Source organism: Canis lupus, chromosome 4 (genome assembly GCF_048164855.1).
Source record: "Canis lupus baileyi chromosome 4, mCanLup2.hap1, whole genome shotgun sequence".
Taxonomy (NCBI): domain Eukaryota; kingdom Metazoa; phylum Chordata; class Mammalia; order Carnivora; family Canidae; genus Canis; species Canis lupus.
In genome coordinates, this window is record NC_132841.1 from 12,726,713 (window position 1) to 12,751,539 (window position 24,827).

At 40.2% G+C, this 24,827-nt stretch overlaps 1 protein-coding gene across 3 annotated transcripts in view; it reads right to left on the bottom strand.

Annotated features, from left to right (window-relative positions):
- CCDC6 (coiled-coil domain containing 6) overlaps positions 1-24,827 on the bottom strand; it is a 111,278-nt gene that overhangs the window by 43,709 nt on the left and 42,742 nt on the right. For all 3 annotated transcript variants that reach the window (XM_072823181.1, XM_072823180.1, XM_072823182.1), the window contains exon 2: positions 14,437-14,586. In XM_072823181.1, the coding sequence (XP_072679282.1) occupies positions 14,437-14,586 (150 nt within the window). The remainder of the gene's footprint in view (positions 1-14,436; positions 14,587-24,827) is intronic.

Sequence of the window (24,827 nt, forward strand, 5' to 3'; positions counted from 1 at the left end):
CCGTGATGAAACACAGATTTCTGTTTTTAAAAACTCGTAAGAGGGATGCTTGGGTGGCTCAGTGGTTAAAGCGTCTGCCTTCGGCTCAGGGTGTGATTCTGGGGTCCTGGGATCAAGTCCCACATTGGGTTCCCTGCATGGAGCCTGCTTCTCCCTCTGCCTGTGTCTCTGCCTCTCTCTCTCTTTCTCATGAATAGGTAGATAAAATCTTAAAAAAAAAAAAAAACTCGTAAGAACTTGCCTCTGTAGGGAGGAAATGGGAAGGCAGGGAATAAGGTAAGGAAGGAAGCTTGCTTTTCAATATACACACACACATACACCATATGCACATACATACACATTTATACATACATCTATATACATATACACACACACACACACACACACCAACATATATATACACATACCCTGTGGTACTTCTCAAATTTTATATACTATCATAAAAATTAAATTAAAAATAGAAATTTTACAGTTAGTTTTTACTAAATGAATTCATTTACTCAGATTTATATAATGTGTGTGTAAAAAAGGAAGAGATGTCACAATCACAAAGTATACTTAGTAAATTATTCCGAATGCTACCTCCCAATATACTAACAAGCATTCTTTGGCAAAAATCAGTATAATTAATTATCTTTCTATAATGAAACCATACATCACACCTCCTACATCTTTCCTAAAAACCAAGGTGGGGGGGAGGAGACTTCTTATTTATACAAGTAAAAGACAGAGTTACGGTGTCATTGAAAAGTTTTTTTAAAAACGTACTCCAACCATTGAAATCAAAAAAGGAATAAAGGAATTCCATCAGACATATGACAACTGGGGTTCTCAATAAGAACTATGCATTATTTCTAACATTCTCAATTGGGAGGTTGTGTTGATCCATAGCAGAGGTTGGATAGAATGATACCAACAGGGTCCAATATTTTCAAAATCAAGGAGAGGTTAAGTAAAAGCTATTAAAAACAAGGAAACACAGTTTTATGTAGGGGTCTAAGCTGACACTGCTCCCTAATTTTACCTTCAAAACCATTTCTTCAGGGTAACACTGTGTGTACCACAATCTTCATATGCATTAGGCAGGCATGGTCACCCCCATTTTATATGTGACAAAACAAGTGACTGGACCAAGATAATTCAGCTGGAAGGCAGCAGAGTCTGGGACCCACCTCCTACTCTGAACACCAAGCCAGGGTTCTCCACTGGATCCTGAGCAAACCTAAGAGGAATCAAGTTCAGACTCCTCCAATGGTCACTGCATCCTTGGTGTTTAAAATGATCAACCAGAAACCAGTAAGCCATGCATGCTCGCCTGGAGGATGCTGTCTCTTTGTAAATCCTGTATATGGTATGATGGGCAACAGAAAGATTAGCTGGCCCTGAGCAACCTCAAAATGCTGCACCGAAACCTCTCCACACTGGACACAATTCCAATGCTCTGTAAGCACATACTTGGTTAAAAAAAATTTTTTTTAATCTGACATAGTCTTCTAACACTGGAAACGTTGACTAAACAGATGCTTGTTTTCCTCCAACTGCTTCTGATGTGCAACTCCAAAAAAAGCCGGTCAACCTTGCAGGGACCCAGGAAAAAAGCAGATGCGAGGTGGTGCTTACAGTGACAAGTCTATTTTTAGCTGGCTCTTTAAAACTCAGGTTCTGCAAGATCAAGCAGTAATTAAAAGAAATAAGAGAAATGGATAGAGAACAAGAAGAGCTCTTGGCATTTTAGACAAAAGACCCCGATGGGACAAATATCACTCATGGGGGAAAAAACAGCAAAGCATACAAGTCTCCACCTAACATTTTTATTCTATGAACATGACTTGTGTGTCTTCTCTCTATAGGCCCCACCTTAGACATAGGTGACATCACTAGTGAAGACATTATCCTTGCCCTAAAACAGTTTATGGACACTAAGCTTAAATGTTATCTATTGGTTTTAGAAAAATGAACTCTAGTCTTGAAACCTTTAAATTCTTTGCCAAGTTTTTAAAAAAATATTAGTTGTTTTCCTCCAATATGTTTTCAATTGCTGCCATTTTATTTGAAAGAACACCCCCCCTTTTTTGTTTTTTTTAGCATTATTCTTCTGCCCTGAAGTAAATGAAAACAATAAAGGATTCAATCTAATGCTGAAAAATGTCTGGCCCATGAAGCTGCATTTGTCACAGAATATTAATCTGAGAAAAGGTAAGGCTGTCATTGGTTTACAGGAAAATATTCCTATTTAGACAGATGGTCTATATTGTCAATATCTGATTAGGTACTTCCTTTAGAATACAGATTAAACTAATAATAAAAGCCATAAAAGCTCTCGATTTTAAGAGGCTTTTTCCTCTCAAGAGCTATACCCTAAGGAGAATTTGATGGTAAATCTGTTGTTACCATAACTCAAGTAAGGTCCCTGGGTTACACCAACCCGTTTGGAAAAGATCAAGCCATCCTGAGACTGTTTGCCGAAGATTCACAGTGTTCGCCATCCCCAAAAGACAGAGTGGGAACAAACAGCTCTGCTGCCTGCTTTGTTCTGACATCTCTCAGGTGACAGGCAATTTCAGAGCAGAGCATGGAGTTTCTGAGTAGAAAACAGGGTTCTTCCTTGGAACAAAGAAACCATCAATACAAAGAGAACCACAGATATACAGAAACATCCCTCCCTTCAAAATCATAAGAGAATTAAGATGAGCGATAAGCAGGTAGCAGAGCAAGGGAGGGATCCTGAGTAACTCACCGACCACAGAATTTACCCAACAAAAATCCAGAAATTGTTTGTTTTAAACAGATACCATGTAAATTCAAGCCATTCAGCTCCAACAGGGCTTGAGATGACCTCCTGAATCCACCTGCCCATGTTAAAGACATAGTTCATGACACCACGAACACTCTAAATGGAGCCTGGCTTATAGGCCAACACAAAACCTGCTATCAGAAAAAAACTCCAGTTTCAGTGGCATCTTCAAGGTGGGCATAAAACTCAAGGCATGATTTTAAAGTTCTAATCAAAGGTCCTAACACTTTATGATTTATTTTAAATCTTCCAAGGTCAGTGATTTTGAACTAGAACAAAAAAAAATCATTCACACTGAAAAGTCAAGCAAATTTTATTAATACATTTGAAATAAATTCATGTGTTTGCCTTAAATATATCCAAAGCAAAATTATTAGGTAGATTAAAATTTTTTAATCAGATTTTTCTATAAATATACTTTATAAAGTCAATCACAAAGATTATGAAACAGTTTTATAACTCCTACTCTTGCAATATATTAACATTAAAAAAAAAACCCTGTAGAATGGAAACTATGTTATATAACAGATAATCAGCAGCAAATGGAATTAGGTTTATATGAATAAAGGTTTGCTCCTTAGGATTCAGTATTAATAAAAAAAAATCAACATAACTGAGAAAGCCATTAGCAAAGATACAAACTGTAAATCTATAAAATTCTTTTTTTTTTTAAGATTTTATTATTTTTTTATTCCTGAGAGACAGAGAGAGAGAGAGGCAGAGACAGGCAGAGGGAGAAGCAGACTCCCTGCAAGGAGCCTGATGTGGGACTCGATCCCGGATCCCGGGATCACACCCTGAGTTGAAGACAGATGCTCACCCACTGGGCCACCTAGGCTTCCCAAACCTCTAAAATTCTAAGGACTTAAACTTGAGCATTTTGTTACTATATCTACTCACTATATACTGAGCCCAAATGCAAAGGTCCAGCCAATTAAAAAATACAAGTATAACATTATTTTGACCTAAAACAGGCTAGGCTTAAGCATAACTCAATCACACATAAATGCCATCTTTTTTATAATTTACAAAGGCTTTCTGGAGCCACTTCTGTGAACCATGCCTCCTATATAAGTGATTCAAGAACTCCTTACTTATGGCTCAGTGGTTGAGCATCTGCCTTCGGCTCAGGGCGAGATTCTAGGGTCCTGGGATCAGGTCCCGCATCAGGCTCCCTAATGCCTATGTCTCTGCCTCTGAGTCTCTCAGGAATAAATAAATAAAATATTTAAAAATAAAATACAATAAAAAAGAACTCCTCACTGAATGCCTTTTATTCTGGACAAAATCCTCTCTAGCAGGTAGAGAGCCTGAAAACTGTTCACCTGAGAAAATCACCACAGGTGCACGGGTAGGCTGGCTGTTGAGCCAGGCCTCCCACCCAGAATGCAGTAGGTTTGCCAAATTCCAGTCTGGATGAAGTGTGTGTGCAAGCCTGGGTTTGTTGTCATCTAGCCAATGCCAAGTGAGGCAAGCCTTCCAGCCACTAGCCCCAGGACCCAGCTTTTAATGCAACTTCTGAGTAAGCCCGAGATGCTCCCTCCCCGGTTCTCACCAATCCATGCTAAATATTTCTCTCTGTGTACTTACTACCCAGTCCTGCAACCAACATCCTGGGTTTACTGACAGCCACCAATAGATAGATAGCCACTAGAACTATCTGCACCAGACTAAGTAGAGAGCACCATAGGGCAGTAACTACACTGAGTCAGTAGGTTGTCAAAAACAATTTATCATGTTATTCTTATAAGCTTTGTAAAAAAGTTCAAAACTATCTCTCACAGCATTGAGTCTTTTATGAACCAAGTTTTCAACCACTCTACTGAGCAGCCTGAGCAGAAAGTCAGCCTCCTACTTCAAATGCATTATGTCACCACTAAATGCCTCTTGGGCCCACACTTATTTCCACCTCCAAACCCCTTCTGTTACTGGTACCATCATTCTCAATCAACACCTCACATCTCATCAGTTACCAATTGGCATTAAATCAGCCTCTCTAACAGCTGTCAAACCACCCTCTTCTTCCTGTGCTCACGGCCCCAATCTAGTTCAAGTCTTTCATTCTTCGTCCCTGGGCCACTGCCAAAACATCTCCTCAGATCCAATGTAGATCATCCACAAACCCTAATACCTCAGGAAGCCACTCAAAACCCTTCAATGACTCCCTATTCCCTGAAAAGGTACAACATCACTGGCATAACATTCCAGTCCTTCCACGATTCAGTCCCTATGCAAGTTTCCCATGCTCTCCTCATGATATTTCACACTCTGCCGAAGTGAGAGTCTAAGGTTTGCAAACATAAATTCCTTCAGGGTCCAGACATCTAGCAAAGAAGGAATGGGCCTAGGTACAGGGAGTGGCTGGAACTGTGGTTAAAGGCCAAGTTCATGTCTTCCTCTAAAGACTCTTTCCCTAAAAAATAAATTTAAAAAACTGAAACCCATCATGCGAGGCAAACACCTGTGGAGACCACTCTGGCCCAGGGCCTTACATGGCAAGCTTTGCCAGTCACATGAGAACACTGTAGCACAAGTAGCTGCACACCCCCACCACCCTGGTCAGGCTGTACCCTCTGGTACAGTGCCGGAATCCCTCCCTCCAACCTACTGAAGGTGTGGGGATGGCTGGGAAAACATCTTTCACAGCGCCTTCCCACATGCCCTCCTCCCTTTAAGCTGTGATGAGCACACTGTACTTTCCGTGCATTATAATGTCTAGTTCATGGTGTTTCATATTCTATCATCACTTACTTCCAAAAGCAGCTAACACTTCAAGGCACTAGTTACTATGTACCAAGCATTTTACCTCCATAACTCTGTGGCAGATACTACCATCTGCCTTTTGCAAAAAATAAAACCATAGCTTAGAAAGTCAAGTACCTGCTCCAAGTCACACAGCTGAGGAGGGGTAGATCTAGGATATAAACTCAGGTCTCTGCCTTTGTCTTTCCCCCGGATGTGAGCAACCGTGTACATTCTCGATTACCCTTACAGGATTATAAGTTCCATGAACAGCAGTGACTAGGATGTACTGAATTCCACTCCAGATGATGTAGAAAATACCTTGTCTGGGCAAATACTGACTGGAAAGATGATAAAAGCCTCACTTCCTTCATACTGTTTCCTAGATTAAAAGTCTCAGGATAAAACGAAACAACTAGGCAAGTATAAAGGGTCCCAATACTACATACGTAGTACCCTCAGGAAACCAGCACCCAATCAAGAAACAGAACATTGCCTGCTCCCCCGAAGCCTGGTGTGTCCCTTCCAGATCACAGCCCTCCATCCCTGAGAGGTAATCGCTCTCCTGATTCTTTCTTACAGTAAGAATTCTTTGCATTCTTTCTTTTAAAATAAACTGTTCTTGCCTATATATTTCTAAACTTTAGTTTTGCATTTTTTTTGCCTTTTATTTAGCACCCTCTGCTAAATTAACTTGTGATTTCATTCACCCACATTACTGAGTCTAACAATATTTTTATTGCCTTATAATATCCCATTGGATGAGCACAATACAATTTATTCACTCTATGGACAATGGGTATTTTGGTCATTTCGGGTTTTTTTGTTTTTGTTTTTTTACTATTACGAACAATGTCACAAAAAACATTCTTCTATACATCTGGTGCACATGTGCACCCACTGTGAAATCAATCCAGGAGTGGAACTGCTGAGTCACAGACAGTGAATATTTCCAGTATCATTAGGTAATGCCAAATTGTTCTAAGCAATTGCAACCATTTCTGTTTCCTGACAGCATAGAGAAGACTTGTGGTTTATTTCGCCTTTCAATGTGTACTTGTTCATTTGTTTATTGCTCATTTGGCTATGTGCTTATGTGAAGAGTCTGGTCAAGTCTATATCCATTTTTCTTTGGGACTGTCCACTTTTCTTATTGATTTGTAGTTTTGTGTTGGTTATATAGGTTACAAATATCTTTTTCCCACCCTGTAGCTTGTCCTTGCATTTTCTTTATGTGATTTACAATGATATGTACTTGCTCTTCTCTAGGCATTAATTAAGGACAACTCTCCCGAAAGTCTCGTTTGGGAGAATTTCTATCCTGCTGCCTATCTGTAATTTCCATGTGGATGTCTAGACATCTCAACTGAACTTCTGAGCTTCTCACTGTAAGTCTACCTGACTTATTACCTTTCCCATCTTACATGATGGTAACTATTCTAGTCATTGAAACCAAAACCTCAAAGTCTTTCTTGATCCTCTCTTTGGCTCAAACCTACTTCTAATTCATCCTTAAATTCTAAAAGGATATTTCTTCAAAATGCACCTAGGATCCAATGGTCACCATCTTCACTACTACATCCTAGAACAACCCACTCCATTTCTTGGTGTGGACTATGGATTAGCCTTCTAATAGACCATCTAGAACCCACCGTGGCCTCCACTTCATAATCTCTTCTTGACATAGCAATCAAAGCAAGATCACTTCATTAATTTGCTCAAATCCCTTTCTTGCCTGCCACCCCCCTCCTGTGGCTTCCATCTCAGAGTGAAAGTCAAACTCCTGACCATGGCTCAAAGGCTCTACGTGATCCGCATGCTGGCCACCAAACCCCCAAACCCATTACCTCCCAATCTCATCTGTTACTCCTCTTCGTCCAGCATTCGAACCACATTGACCTCTCTGCTGGTTCCCCAGCATGGAAGCATGATCCCACTAGTTACCTTCTTGTCCTCTCTGGTTTCAGTGCTTCTCCCTCAGAAATCTACTTATAGGGTGGGGTTTTTTTCCCCAATAAACACAGGACACTACTGTAAAGGTATTTTCTCTCATTTTCTTAATAAGCATTTTCTTTTCTCTAGCACAGGAAGCTTGAAAGCCTTTGCCCTTGCTCTGACATTTTTGGGAGCCCCTTTGCCCTTGCTCTGACATTTTTGGGAGCCCGTACTGGTACATCCAATCCAGCCCTAATGTCAACACACATATGCACACTTGGAAGGAAACTCCATGATTTCTGAAGACTCAACAACTGCATCAAGTTTATTGTGTTTTCTAATCATAATGCAAATTAGGTTGGACAGAGATTTTTGGCAGGCTACTAAACAGGAAAATTCTGGCTCATAATTTGGCCTCTGGAGGCTGTATCATTTAAAATGCATTAAAAACATCCCACGAGCCCCCTGCAGATGTATTGGGAACACAATGTATAAGCAAGCCCCTTGTTCCATGAAAAGAAACAAAGAACAAAGCAGAGGTGCAGATAATTTGTAATAAAAACAACACACTCACATACATACCCTCTGACCCAACTGTTTTGTAAGCTATAGGTAATAGCAAATTTTTCAGACCAGCATTAATAGACCTTAAAAAAGGCAAGAGGGCCACTGCTCTGGCTACCTTAATGAAGAACATACTTCAAGGTGTCTTCTCCTCTGTCACAGGAGGGTAGAAACAGTTTTCATCTGAATGGATGCAATAGCATCCTAGCCTAGGTGCATTTAAAATTAACTAGAGAGTTTCATTCATATTTATTGCTGGGACATGTGATGTTGCTGCCTACACAAACAAAATCATTGCATGGCCTCCCCGGGACTGAGCAAAGTCAGGGTCAAAGGCAGCCTCAGATTCTCGTGCACATGCTTGAGAACAGGGGGCCTGACACTCTATGCTCACTTCTTATGTCTGTGGGCATGCCTACTACCCAGAGACACAGCCCTTCTGGGGTCGGGGCAGCACCCACTCCAGAAAGCCATATCCATTAAGATGGAACTGGAAGGAGAAACTACTCCAGAATTGAGGGGAGGAGAAGGAAAGGGTAAATGAAGCAGGATACCTTTGTCTAGATGAATAAGGACTTACTCAAAATCTACCTCTCGGTTTTATTCCCATGCCAACAGAGGGGGAAGAATAATGCCATTGCACGACGTCCTCCTACACTACGTGGCTGTAAGTCATTTGGTAGTGACAGCTTCCGCAGTGGCATCTGCCCTTAACTTCCTTCCTGCCCTCTCTGTTCATCACCTTTCCCTGGATGCAAGGAAACATCAACTATGTGCATTCCAGAACACATTCTAATCTCAGGGACCCAGTCAATAACAATAAAACCCTGGCACTAAACAAGATATCCAGAAGATGACTTTTATTCTTAGATATTTTGAATCACCAATAAGAATGTGCCCTCCCATAAGGACATAATAATTTCTATTATAGCTATAGTGGTATTATATTCTGAGGATCAGATCCAGTTTCAAATGTGAATCAAAGTACAAAACTATTGACCTATTTTTTATTTTAAGGTCTAAAATTTAAAAGTTGGATTAGATTGAAAAGATTCAGACATATATGTAATACTCAATACCTTTCTTATCTCAGTCCTGTTCCAGGGTTTTAAAAAAAGAAAAAGTATTCATTAACTCTTGGCAGCAGTATTGGCTGAGAGAAGATTGCAGACAAGAACAGGACTTCCCAAAGAGCAGGAAGTAAACTTGATGCATCAGTCTTACATAAAAGCCAAGTGAAAAAAAATCCACAATTGCTAAAACCACTATCAATCTCAGTGATGTCAGGTCTTTCAGCTGGCACTAATGATTGGTAATGAACAGAGGAGTTAGCCATTATTTAAAAAAAAAAAAAAATTAAGACTGAGGACCAGTGGAATAAATCATATCAAGACTGACAAGACAGGTAAGCTAGTCATTAGAGCCTTCTGATACTACTTAATGATCTGAGCATCCCAGTATCTTCTATCACCTACAAATGCGTCCAAGTCTGCAGTGGGCTTCTGTGCACGGAGATCCATGACAAACAGCAGAACCGGGGGTAAGGCGCGTGGCAACGAGTATCAGCCGAGCAACATCAAACGCAAGCACAAACACGGCTGGATCCGGCGCCTGAGCAGCCAGCCGCGTCCAGGTCATCCTTCCCCGCATGCACAAAGGCCGCAAGTCGCTGAGCCACTGAGCAGGGAAGCTGCCGGCGGGACCCTACCCCGCCCCATTGGAGCATTTCTCCTTCCTGGAACCTCTCCTGCTCTTGTTTTTGTGGGGAGCTGGGACAACTCAGACATGAGCGCTCCTCGAACTGGGGAGAAGTCTAGGGTTGTACCGAAAGTAGAAGCAGGAGCTCAGACCTTGCCGAGTCTCTACGATACTGAATTAAGAAGAATTCCGGACATACAGTAGGGGTCACCAGTGAACCCCGTGGATTCTGTTCACGGCTTTCACCACCAGTTACCCACAACCCACCTGCGCCCTCCTGTGTTATCTGAGAGCAGATCTCAGACATTGGGTTATTTAAGTATTTCAGAATGCATCTCTCCAAGAAAAGGGCTCTTAAAGACATAATCACAAAACTTTACACACCTAAAAAAAAGTGGTTAAGAATTCCTTAATATCATTGCCTAATAAATGTTGAAATTAAAAAAAAAATAAAAAACTATGATACAACTATGATAGTAGAATCTATGTTCCAAAAGACAGGGACACAGAAGGTTTCAAAAGGTAAGGACAAAACAGGTATTAGAATTTTTTAAAATTTCCTTTTTAGAAAATAAGACACTATCCAATTACAAAAACAATGCATGTTTCTTTTACCAAAGGAAAGGGATATAAGAAAATTAACATACCCATAAACTTAGCACCCAAGTATAACTACAACTAATGTTTTGGAAAATAGACTTTTAAACATATTTCCTAACGTAGATGTTATATATCAAAAATTGATTAAGAGGGTGCCTGGGTGGCTCAGTGGTTGAGACTGGTCATGATCCCCAGGTCCTGAGATGGAGTTTTACATCAGGCTCCCCACAGGCTGCCTACTTCTCCCTCTGCCTATGTCTCTGCCTCTCTGTGTCTCTCATGAATAAATAAATTTTAAAATCTTAACAAAAAAAGCTGATTAAGACTTTGCTTACAAAATATTTCTTGTAAATTTTAATTATAAATTACGGTTAAATACAACTTCTCTGAGGCATTCTGGAGCTGAATTTAGCTCTGATGCAGGCTTGTGCTGGACTTACAAAAGTACTAGAAGGTTCTTTTTAAGACAGTTGTTAAAAAAAAAAATAAGACAGATTTTTTTTTTTAATTTTTTTTAAATTTTTATTTATTTATGATAGTTACAGAGAGAGAGAGAGGCAGAGACACAGGCAGAGGGAGAAGCAGGCTCCATGCACCGGGAGCCCGATGTGGGATTCGATCCTGGGTCTCCAGGATCGCGCCCCGGGCCAAAGGCAGGCGCCAAACCGCTGTGCCACCCAGGGATCCCAATAAGACAGATGTTAATCAGATAATCAAGCCCATGGCTCAAAAGGATGCAGATTTTTCAGACAAGTTTTCATAAAACCAAAGTATAATTTTCTGGCTACCTAATATATATACACACACACACAAAAGCAAGAGAGAAAGCATGCTTTTTGTGTGTTTCAGTGCTGATTAACATATTTGAAAATATTTGAGCTACCTCCTGAACAGGATCTTCTAAGACAAAAGGACTTCCTTTCATCCACACTTAAATAAACTTCTGTTTTTAAAGGTATTAGATACCAGTTCTGTCATGGCAGATGGGATAGGAAATGTTTCCTCCACAGCAATAATCTTAATTTGTTCTCGGACCCAAAGAATTCTTTTGAAATGCACATAAAAGCATTGTCCAATCACTATGAGAGACAACAGTGAAAGTGTGGTGACAAAACCAAAATTGTTCCACATGTAGCCTCCCAATGGCCTTTGGGTGAAAATGCTAACCAAACATTTTCATGGTGAGCAGTCAATTCACTCATTTGTCTATCAGGGACACCTGCATGAGGTTTCTCTTCGATCTAGAAGCACCATCCTAGAGAGCCATATTAAAGTGATTACACAATTAGAAAAGTCTATTGGTACCAATTACTCTAAAAGTCTCCAGATGGAGATCCATTCTTCCACACTGGGTGGCAGAAAACATGAGCCTTCCACAAAGGACTGGTTGAAGTCCTTAAGGCAAGCCTAGGGGGTGAGCACCACAGGGTGGCGGCAGCCCTTCTTCCTCGCAGCTGTCCCAGCTCTCCAACCAGCCCAAAACACAGGAGGGCTGCCAGGGTATTCTGCACAAAAGGGCATGTTGTGACACCTGATGTCTGAAGTGAAAGACCACCTATCATACCACAGAACAGACGTAGCTCTAGAACTTGCCAGAGATCTCAGCCTCAAACTCCCTGACATCATCTCCTTTCAAGAGCCTAAGAACCAGGAGGGGGGATGAGTGACTGTTTAATGGGGACAGACTTTGGTTTTCAAGAAGTCCTGGGGATGAATGCATGGTGGTGGTTGCACAGCAGTATGCTTTATGTCACTGAATTACACACTTAAAACTGGCTGGAACGGAAAATTTTATGTATATTTTGCTACAACGTATGCATGTATATGTGTATGTCTGTATAAATATATACAGCTGGGATTTGTGAGAGGTTGTCTCAGAGACATCCTAACCATTCATTTGTCCAGGTTCTGCACGTCAGACCATGAATGAGCTGGCCTCGCCAAGAGCTCTCCCAACAGCACAATCACCCCTTAATATGATATCCTTTGTTTTCACAGAGGGCAAACCTAGGACTTGGCTGCGTGGACACTATTCCTACATATTATATACTACTTTTGGCAAAAACAATTTATTATAAAAACAAACAAAAAAAAAAACAATTTATTGCATTGTTCACTTCGTACCTTCTTCAATCTCTTAAGAAAAATCCAACATGTCCTTCAGTTTTTAATATATGAAAATATTTTCCTCCTGATGAAGTAAAACTATTATTTTTTCAGATATAACAATTATGAAAAAATCACTATATTTCTCTAGGTTACAGCTTTATTTGTAGGATGTTCAGAACTAAAATTTTTAAGTGCAAACATTCTTATGTCATGTATTATTGTAATTCACTTCCTTTTCTATTGTACATGGCTCTTATGTTATTTAGTGTCTTATTTTAAAGGACATTAGTGTCTTTGGGGAAAGGTGGGTTATAATAAACTATGCAACCACTCACAATGAAGATGAGTCTTTACAGAGAAAAGGAGCATGATCTAGCTAGCTAGCATGATCTAGCTTGGGCAGCTTTTATAAATAATTTGGTAAAAGATTCTAAATACTAACAACCATTTAAGCTGAAAACAAACAATGTTTCTTGCAGGGCTAAAAATTATACCACCTGATTACACTCTGAACCCAGAAAAACAAACCATAACTGCATCCCTATAGTTCTAGAAGTAGCATGCAGAATAAGCAGTCTGGTACTGCCAAAGTGAGAGAGACTCAAAGGTCAAACTAACCTTCTCCCCTTTTTTCCCTCTAAATCAGAATGCACATGAGTCAATAAAGCATTTCCACACAAAAATTCTACCATAAATCTCTGCTGGACAATAATGCCTGGCTACCTCTATTCTTCACATTTCAACAGCCACCATCTAAATCAAATTTTCTGCAAGAGAGGAATAGTATCTTTATTTGGTAATTAGTTAGGAAAATGAGAATGAAAAAAAGATGGGATCCCAGTTGTCTGGACTACCGTATGGTTTTAACCCTAAAGTTCTATCCCAGAGCTTCTGGCCTTCTCTTAAGGACTGTCTATGTTGGAAGATAAGAAAAGGATTTAGAAAGTTTTTTTTTTTTTTTTAAGTCTCAAGTATCCTTTTATTATAACCTCACTAAAATGTATTCTTCAATCAAGTCAATGAATGGGATGGTTAGTGATGTCCCTGAACGGAAGAGAAGAGGAAACACATCTACTTTTCTTAGTCACCAGATGAAGTGGAATCACTCGTCCTCCTCCTGGCATAATTCTATACCTGCCCATGATCTCGGACAAGCTGTGGCATATAATGAAAACTTAATATCCTACTTATTCTAAAGTTCGTATTACATGACCCACAAATTATTGGCCCTAAAACGAATTCTAATTTTTGTAATTTACTAGTAAGCTTTGAGGGGAAAAAAAGGAGCCTCTGAATTAGAAAAATCAAACCTTCCTGTATGTTTTGCGTTGTGTGTTCTATGAACTATTAGTGATTAACATTAAGCTGTAATAGCTACTTGACGGGATGAGCACTGGGTGTTATTCTGTATGTTAGCAAATTGAACACCAATAAAAAAATAAATTTATTATTAAAAAAGCTGTAATAGCTGTCTGATATTTGTTTAGGAACATATTACTCCACTTATCTGAACACACCATATTGGATGTAATTTTAACGACAGATCATAGATACCTACTATTTTCATCCCAAATTGACATTTCACTTTATATCCTCATACTTTAGTGCAAAAGACCCAATTCTGCTGCAAAAATGTTTATGCGTTCATTATAGATTCAATGTAGAAGAAGGAAAAAGTACCACATTTAGTGTTAATCCTCATATTTCCAAAACACTACATATAGCAATTACTCCTGTGCTAAGGCTTCAGGCTCATCAGCAACTTGGTGAGGTGCTCACAGTATAAAATATCTTCCCTTATCTAAGCAGATGAGTCTCAGAGCCAGTCTTTAGTATTACATCGCTGCCATCTTTACCTGGTATTTTTAATCTTCAAAGGACTTTAGCTACAACCTCATCAGCAAATGTTTCAAGCAAAGTGCTCTATCAAAGTCATTTTTTCCTAAAGAGGAAAACAGGCAGGGAAGATGTAAGGGAAGAAAAGATAAATTTACCTGCATCAATTTTCTGGAGAGCTCATTAGTGAGGAACTCTTCTTCCTTCTCATAATTTACAGCAAGGGTTTCTTTCTCCTTCTGCAAAGCCTGGATTTTCTTGAATAAAGTATTACTGATGAATTCTTCCTCTTGCTCAGCCCTGGCTTGCTGTTTAAGGGGAAAAAAAAAAAAATTAAAGAGAGGAACAAAAACAGCAACAATATGTTAAAGAAACAGGAAATTTATAATTGAAATAGTTCTTATTTACAGAGAGGGCACCCATTTTAATGAGATTTCTATTTTTAACTGTGAACCAATGCACACTAAGATACATAAACCAGAAGGACTGAATAGCAACCCTAAAAGCAAATCTGGCTTTTTCCCCAAAGGGCCCCTGTACTACGGATGGCTCCTCTTCTTAAAGTGATGCTTCAAAGATATTAATAAAGATTGTTTTACAATTCTTTTAATCAATCCCAAGTCAATCACTAGACTACAGAGACCCTTCATATGGGAGACAGGTCCAATTCTGGGATATGGTCATCAATTCATTGTAATTCTCTGCAAGTCACTATATCCCAAAGGTTTATAGTTAAAATATATGGACAACATGTTTTACTGAAGCAGAGAAAGTAAAATCATGTCACCTCTTTAGGATGTTACTGAAAGGGTTTGAATATGCAATTTTAAAATCAATGCAGATATACAGGGATTTGTTTCCATGCTCAATGAATAGTCATTGTAAGGAAATATACCAAGCAGCTAAAAAGAATTGAGGTAGCAGGAATCCAACCAGTGAAAAGTAAGGGTGGATGAAAAGGCTTATTTTTTACTTTATTAACTTCCCACTGGGAATCTTTTGGAGGTGAGGGCAAGGACAGCCATTACTGAATTTTAAAAACAGAAGAAAAGAGGGTCAGGATAATTCAATGGAGATGAAAATATTCTTCTGTAGCTTCCCCCACCAACCTACGTTTTAACAGAATAAACAGAAAAACCTAACCATCCTTGAAGGAAATTAATCTTTTTCAGAAAGAGGAAACTTGTTTCAACTCTACTCAAAGCACTTTTTTAAACTGCATCATTTTGATGCACTCATCCCAAGTAATGCACTCCTGTTTTATCAGCCAAGCTGAGGCAGAAAGAGCTCCATCAATTCCAAGCCTCTAGCACCTGTCACTTATAATAATAATACTAAAGCCAGAGGGCAGGAGACAAAAGGGCACCAGCACTAAATAATTACCACCTTGCTGTAAAACCTCTGACCAGCACTCCCAAGTCCAGAGGTTTAGATTTCTGTACCTAATTCTAGCTCCCCAGGGCCCGCACCCTCACAGCCATGGTTTCTGGGGAGTCTGTCCTCTGTGCTCTCTACCTCTGTGGCCAGAAGGAAGGACACCAGTCCTCAGAACTGCTTGTCAAGCAATTCTACAAAAGAGAGCCCTGTATAGTACCTGGGAGTGGAAGAGGCAGAAGCAGAGGCCCCCACCCTAGCTGAGGAGGGAGCCCGATGCAAGACTCAATCCCAGGACCCCAGGATCATGACCTGAGGCCAAGGCAGACACTTAACCACTGAGCCACCCAGGCCCCCCACCCCCATGTAGTACTTCAATTGAAAAACAGAGCTACACAAAAGGCAGAAACTTTGGGAGAAGGTCCAGCACTCCCATTCTTTAAGAAACCATTTGGGATAAGCAAGGAAAACTGAGCACGTAGGAACACATCTCAGCAAATAAACTTGTATTTCCATGCAAGAGCACCCAGGGAGAGGTCCCTAGGCTTCTTCAGTGGCTCCCTCACACATGAGATTTTGTTAGCCCTTCCTAGTGCTGAACTCCCCCCAGGGGTCCAGATAACCTGCTGAGGGGCAGTGCTTCCCCTCCCCACTGTCAAAGATTCCACGGCTCCCCTTTAAAACCCACAGACTTCCAGGTGTCATCCTAGTGCAACGGGCAGGAATCCAAAGTATTTATGGAGGCACACTTGACACATATATCCAAGCCCGCAATCTGTTCAAGCTACTTGTTTTTCTGGTTTTGACTGACAACGTCCTACATGATTTGATTTCTGATTATTCTAAAAGTTACAGAACAGAAAGGTAGAGAGGGGCTGTAATGCTTCTGCCAGTGATTCTGCACTTAATTATTCAAAGGGGTGATTGCCATAAATTATTTTCATTGTCCAGCCAGACTCAACTTCTTTCACGTTGCCTCACACTCGGAATTTTAGACAAGTTGTATATTTGATCACAAGCAGTCAAGAAAGCCAGACTCAGGCTCAGCAGAACACCCTCCCCTTTGCACTGGGGTGTGGAAGCAAGAAGCTGGAAATAAGGGATAAGCCCTAAGTGTTTGTTCATGTAGCTTCCACCCCTGCCTCCCCCTTCATCGAACCATTAAGTTACAGGGACAACAGATTTCAGTGTAATATAAAACAGAACTCTGCGATAAAAAGTAGATTTGTGGTTGCCAGGGGCTGGGGGGGGGGGTGAGTGGGGGAAGGGGGAGTGTGAGAGATGGGGACTGACTGCTAATGAGTCCAGGATTTCTTTTTGGGGTGATAAAAATGTTCTGAAATTAGTGCTAACGGTTTACACAACCTTGTGCATATACTAAAAATCAATGAGGTGTACACTTTAAGAGGGCGGATTTTATCATATGTGAATTATACCTCGATTAAGAAAAAGCACTCTGATAATTAGCAGGGTTTGTATTTCGCGGAGCACCTGGTTTCCTTTGCAATTCTTCCCAGAGAAAACAAGAAAAATTTTAAAAGGATGGGGGCGGGGAGGCACTGAAGAGCACCAGATCTGCTCTGAAGTGCCTTCCCAAGTAAGTGACACATCACTGCTCGTGAGAGGCTGAGGCTTTAGCGAACAAAATTATTCACCATTTTAGAATAGCCACTTAATTCTAGGCAAAGCCCATTAATGGAAAATGCCGCTCTCAGGACCCCTGAATAACACGCGGAACTGCTCTGTGGAAGCTTGTCAAAGCCTCTCTAACTTCAGCAGGGGTGAACAGGCCCTCACACAGGCTTCATAAAAGGCCTCCTTTAGCTGAAGTTTTTGCCACTTTTTAGTTTGAACCCGGGGCTGTTTGTTATTCTGCCTCCAGCGGAATGTGACATCCAGAGGAAAACCACTGGGAGGACAAAATTCCAGGTCCCCAAAATGTTAAACCTAGTTCACCCTTTTGCTAACTGGTCACAGATCATTGTAGGAATTAGCACACAAACGAGGACAAAAGATAAGATTCTGCATCCAATATAGCCTCAGAGAAAATTTCCTAAAAGATTAGACAGAGTGTACTGACAACCAGGGCTAAACTTGATTATCAGACTCTGAACTGAGCGCCACACAAAGCTACTCCCCTCATCCGGCCCCCCACAGCTTTCTCCCAGGCCATGTGCATCACGGGCCCAATTTCAGTCTTAGTCCTGGCCTTTTTTCCCCTAACTCTAAGACAAGTCTTTTATTTAAGCTGTAAGCAAATTATCATTCCAATTTATCCCTCCCACCCCCCACCCCCGCCCCAAAAGAAGCCAAGAGCCAGGTCGACAGTGGCCCTAGGAGCAAAGAAGCCAGCCCCAGGCACCATTTGCCAGCACTGGCAGTTAGAAAAACAAGTGGACAGAGCAAAGATGAAACAAGCTATCATTTAAAAATCTCATCAGTTTGATCAATCTAGTTCCCTTTTTATCTGAAATGCTTGAAAATTTCAGCACACCTAAACACATCCAAACTAAAAAATAATATTATTTCAAAAGCTAAATAAATGAATCATGGTTCACTGTAACTTCAAAATGTGAACAAAAAATTAGGAATGCTTTGAAAGAGGAAAACTTGTGTTCTGCCTATGTCTGTAGAGCTGAAGATTGGTAAATCTGGGGAAGATTTTTTTAAATATCCATAATTATATTTGCATATTCAATATGTTCTAGATGCTGTGTTCAGAAATTCAGTGACTCTGGTATAACCATACTCAGTAGTATCAGCTATTTTTGCCCCTCCCCTAGCAGAAATCGTCTGAGGTCTATAAATACGAGGACTAGAGCAAAAAGCATCTCTCCATCTCTCCACATCCTATCAAAAATCCAACATTAAAAAAAAGAGGGGGGGGACAGTAATAGGAATAGGACAGGAGAAATTTACCAAGTACTCTGGCAAAAATAAACACCAGCCAAATTCTTAGAAAAATTATTGTTTCCTGAGTCACCACATATTTAGGCAACCATATTCTAACTGAGCACAATTTTCTGTGAATAAAGACAACACAGCTCACTCTGACCCACTGCTATGATGACCAGGGCACAAATTTGACAGGAGATTCCAATGTGAATCCAGCAGTATTTTGAAGATCAGTGGGTGGAGAAAGAAGAATTCAAAAACTCTCAACAGCAGCACTCACTGCTGATGAGAAAATTCAAGTGCCAAAACCAAAATCATGTAGGATGATGCAATTCATGATCTGTCAAGCATAAGGAAAAAAAAGTTTTCCAGAGCAGGCAATATTTGATAGCAGCCATAGGTAAAAAATATAATCAAGAGAAGATACGAGTGACCACCAAGATAACACACTGGCATTTGTTTTTAAAAATTACTTTTGATTGCTGACTTGTTTTAATAACAAAAGAAATCATAAGAGTAAGATTACCTTGAAGCTCTAATGCTTAAGAGTTCAGGCAAGCTCTATTTATTATTTTAATTATTTACATTTAGGAATTTATTTAAATATATTATTTAAATTCACTATTATGTTCTCTAGTCACTTACAATCCATATTCTAATGATTTCAACATCTCAGTTTGAAATAGCATTAGAAACCAAATTGTTACAGTAGCAGGAACCACCTAACACGAAACCAGGCAAGTGAATGAAACTCCGCGCTTTCTCCACTGTCACTGACTAGGTTCACCACAGCATATGTGCACTGGCCACAGAGATGCTCAGAGTTCAACAGAACCCATGCCTGATGGCTGGTTTCTCTTGGGGGAAGTCTCCTGATCATCAGTCATACCAATGGGTTTATGAACACAAACCACTGCCCACTGTGGTCCTGCATGGTCTGTTTAACATTTAAGTACCAATACTACAGGGGTGGGCAGCAGCTGACACAGAAGATAAGCCCATTAAGTACCTTCATTTCTTTGATTAGAAGAACTAGAGACATGATTTCAATTACATGCATGAGAATCAGAATTTTCCATGTAGTCTGTGGAAGAGCTAGGTTATTTTGTGTTTCCTCCATACATACTGCACACTAGGCTTATGGCAAAAACAATTAATAATCAGTAAATTAAAGCACTTATTTATTCCATTCCAGTACTGCCAGCAAATTACTGAGTGTGAGTATACAGGGATCAGAAAAGAATCATTGTGAGCCCTTGCAACTGTGCTATTCTGCCCCAGATACCACACCTAGGCCATTTGCAGGACTGCAGGGCAAGAGAGAAACAGCCAGAAAGCCTAACTTGCAGGACCAGAAATGCTCAGAGAATCTCAAGGTTAAGACTAACTCCAACAGCTACCAAGTTTCATCAACCTGCTGTACCTGTCAAACCAGCTTCAGTGAAAGACAGGTCTTTACCACTCTGGTGTCAGACTGCCTTCTTCACAAGATGCCCACCTCCAGCAGTGTGACCCCGACAAGCGATGTGACCTCTCTGAATCACTGCCTTCTCCTCTGTAAAGTGAAAGTAATGGTACCTCCCTCTGGGTTGGAGTGAAGATAAACCCACATAATTCACAGAAAGCTGAGCATAGTATCTTGCATAAGGAAGCATTCAAAAGATGGTTGCCAAAAGGCCTGGGAAGAAGCATGTAAAGGCGGATTAATGAGAAAAGAGCGAAGTCTTATGGAGCCTCCCCTCATTTAACTAAAAGTTGAAAAGGACATAATTATGGCACATCCATAGAAACACATAGCAGAACCATCAAAAAATATATATATATGGTTTGCACTTACTCTCATGAAAAGATATCCAACAACAAATGATTAACTGAAATACCAAAACTGAATGTTTATATCAAAAGTAGAAGGATCCTATGCCGGGTTTCCACAGAAAAATCACACACCAAGGACACAATACCGTATGAATAAATGAACAGAAACAATCTACTTACAATTCCACACGTACACACTAACTACCCCACCTTCAGGACCAGCAAAGGCTTCAGATATTCAAATTCTCATTAACTCTAAAATAATTTTAGGTGAAACATTAAAAAGAAATAAAACATGGTGAATGAGCAACAAGAAAATAGATCAGGCAGGTTTGAAAAAGAAAACAGAACTTCTTGAAAGAAATGTTTAAATTCATCACGCATTTTGTATTTCAATAGCAAATTTGACACAGCTGAATAGCAAAGACTGAAAGAAAGAAGAATTAATCCAGAATGTAGACCAAAGAAACAAGAAAATGGAAAATGGGAAGGATATCAATAGAGACAGGAAGGAAATGAAAAATTTGACATACACCTCACTAAAGATTAAGAGGAAGAAAACATTTGAAGACGACGGCTTCAAATGGTGTATCTCAGAAATACCATCTGAGAATTTCCCAGAATCTAATGAAAGATGTGAATCTATAGATACAAAAAGCAACCAAGAATTGGTACCTGGACACATTTTAACTCAACTGTACATCATTAAGACAAAATCTTAAAAATAAGTCTAAAGAAAAAGCAGATGATCCATAAAGAAACAAACAGACTGACAATCACTTCCCAACATCAACAAGTAAAGGAGACAACAGAATATTCTCAAAATTCTAAGACAAAACAACTGGCAAACTATACTAGGATATCAAGAAAAACTGTCTTTGAAGAAAGAAACAAAGACCACATTTCTAACATAAACCAAAACTGAGTTTATCACCAATAGACCTACACTTAGAAGGCGTCTACAGGATGGATTATTCCAGAAGAAATGTCTACAATGCACAAAAAACTGATGAGCAAACAAACTGATAAAAATGAAGGATAATCTCAACAAAGATAACACCTAGTCTGTGAGATGAAAATGTCAGTGAGCTCTCTTGTTCAACAACAGACCCCAATCCTTAAAACCAGAAAGAGACAAGCCCACTTAACTCATGCTCTAAGAATGAGTGTTTATTTATCACACTTTCTTTAGGCACTAAAGATGTTCTGTAGTGTGTGAACATTCCAACCTCCAGACTAGAAATGTATGCCTAGAAGACCACACCCCACCAAATTTCCTTCCTTGCCCAGGATCATGGGTTACACCAATACCAACCCCCACCTATGACCATGTGTTCCCTGCCGGCTCTCTTGAGGACCCCTCTGGAACCCCTCCAATCAAACTCCAGGAGTCTACCTTGTGTGAGGTCAGTTGTTAAGGTTTGTTGATCCTGCCACCTCCCCACCGCTGCCAGCACCCAAAATAAATTTCTCCCTTTCTGTTTTCCAAATCCCTCTTGAGTTACTGGCTTCTCTTGCAACAAGTTTATCCAGTAACAGTGTTGGCAAACCCAGCCAGGGCCCCCTCGGGACTGCCTGGGTGGGGCAGGTGGCCACCGCAGGATGCCAGGACTCACTTGCTCTTTCCTGAGCTGGTGGCTGCGCTAGATCATCCAGAAACAAAAATACTGAACTAGCACTAAAATACTAAGTAGTAATAGTGTCAGTCAAAGGGGATGGTGAGAATTAAAACATTTTAAGGTCCTCATATTTTAAATGTGCAAGGTAAAATTTCAAGGATAACTAGTAAATGAATAGAAATGGAGAAATTCTAAACCAGTAGAAAAAAATACTTAAAAAGGTCTGAAAGAAAGAAAAAGATGGTAGAAAGAAGGAAACTATATAGGTAAATCATAATAAACACAAGTAGACTAACCTAGACAGATTGTGAGAGTGGGGAGAGCGTGGAGAAGCAACGCCTAAAACATATTAGATATAAAAGTTTCAAGTACAGAGGTGAAAAAAGATACACCATACAAACAATAACCCACCCCCCAAACTGGGGGAATACAAGGCTATATTAATATCTGTCTTAAACAGATTTTGTAACAAAACACATTTTTAGGAAGTTCTAGCAAGCACAGAAAAAATAGATAAAAATTCAAAGTATGATAATTGGTAAAGAGAAAACAAAACTATCATTATTGGCAGCATTATTTAAAAACTATAAAACTCGGGGCATCTGGGTGGCTCAGTCGGTTAAGCATCTGACTCCTGATTTCAGCTAACATCATGATCTCAGGGTCCTGGCATCCAGCCCCGCATCAGGCTCCATGCACAGCAGGGATCCTCTGCTTGAGGATCTTCCCTTTCCCCTTGCCCCTCCTCCTGCTCCTACACATCCTCTCTCTCTTAAATAAATAAATAATTAAAAAAAAAAAAAAGAAAAAAAGAAACTATAAAACTCTCCTGGAAATTCAAGTAATTAAAAGAAAGATAAAGACCATGGATTTTGTATGTACCAGCCATAAACAGAACACACATTTCAAAAAGATATTATTTAATACAGTCATGAAAATTTTAAGGCACCTAAGAATACATCAGCCAAAAGATATCAAAGATTCTATGAAGAAAAGAAGTCTGGACTGAAATATACTCAATGAAGAAAAATACATGAATAGATATACAAAATTTACTACTGTAGAGATGTCAATTCTTTCCTAATCGCCCATGAATTCAATGCAATTTAATTAAAATATCAACGGGGTTTTTTGAGAAACCTGACAAGCTGATTCTAAAATTTGTCTTAAAGCACAAGGGCCAAAAAGAGGCAGATCTCCCGAAGAATATCAGGAAGAAACCTGCCCTACACAGAAAGAGACTCACTATAAACCTCGAGCTATTCCCTCATACACTGCTGTGGGAGTGCAGAGTGCTGCTACCATTTACAACACAGTCTGGATGATTCCCAAAGGGGAACCTCAAGTCACCATACTACTCAAACCACTCCTAGGTAAATACCCAAGAAAATCGAAAACTTTTCTTCATGCAAAACCTCGTATACAAATGTCCCAAGAAGCATTATCATTAGGGCCTAAAAGTGGCACTAACCCAAATGTTCGTCAGCTGATGAACAGAAACAAAATGTGGTCTGGCCATACAAAAATAAAGTCCTGACAGTACAGCATGGATGAACTTTGAAAATATCCTTCCTAGTAAAAGAAACCAGACAAAAAAGGCCACAGAATGTATGATTCCACTTACATGGAATGTCCAAATGGGGCAAATCCGAAGGGATGGAAAGTACATTAGTGGATGATGAGGGCTGAATGTGGGGGAAATAAGAAATGACTACTAAAAGTTTGACCTTTCTTTCTGGGGTGATAAAAATGCTCTGTAATTAAACTGTGGTGATTGTTACCTCATTTTACTAAAAAACAACTGAATTGTATATTTTAAAAGAGTGGGGATCCCTGGGTGGCGCAGCGGTTTGGCGCCTGCCTTTGGCCCAGGGCGTGATCCTGGAGACCCGGGATCGAATCCCACGTCGGGCTCCCAGTGCATGGAGCCTGCTTCTCCCTCTGCCTATGTCTCTGCCCCTCTCTCTCTCTGTATGTGACTATCATAAATAAATAAAAATTCAAAAAAAAAAAAAGAGAGTGACTGTTCTGGTATGTGAATTAGATCTCAATTTTAAAAGGGAGCTGGGTGGCTTAAGCCACTCGGGGAGATACAACAAACCCTTCAGTCCCCAGGGCCCAGGCCAAGAGCCCCAGCTTCAAGAGAGGGCAGACGCCAAACCAGCACTGGTCTGTGTGTGTGTGGACCCAGGCGGCCGGACGGGGGTCCTTCCCCCAGGACTCAAGCAAAGATCCACAGCATCTGGGGAAAGGGCGGGAAACTCTGTCCTGAAGACCCACAGAAGAGATTCAAGTCAGAGAACATGGTGTCTCTATGGCCCAGGCACACAAATCCAAGACTAGCCAGATGAATGAGAGAACCACCTTCCTCTACAAGGAGCCTGGGAATGAGCAACAATCACGGTGATCTAGGCTCAATCAAGAAAGGGCAAAGGCGTGAAGATTATGGTAGCCCAGGCCCTGGAACTTGCTAAAAGCTGAGAAGGCAGAGCAAGAACATAAGGAAAATGGAGTGCCACAGGCCCCACTCTATATATAAGGTACTGGAGGGATTTGAAGCTTGTGGAAAAATGATAAACAACCACCAACAAAACTCAAATCCAGTTCAACAACTGATTAGACGGACTCAGTCTCACATTGATGGCCCAACAGAAGAGACATACTAATTTCTGGTCATAGTATTATTCATTTCAGTCTTCGCTATACAATGTCTGTAGTCAGTCAAAAGTAACAGAAAAGTGAGGGGGTGCCTGGCTGGCTCAATTGGAAGAGTGTAGGACTCTTGATCTCAGGGTTCTAAGTTCAAGCCCCATGCTGGGTGTAGAGATTCCTTTAAAAATAATAAA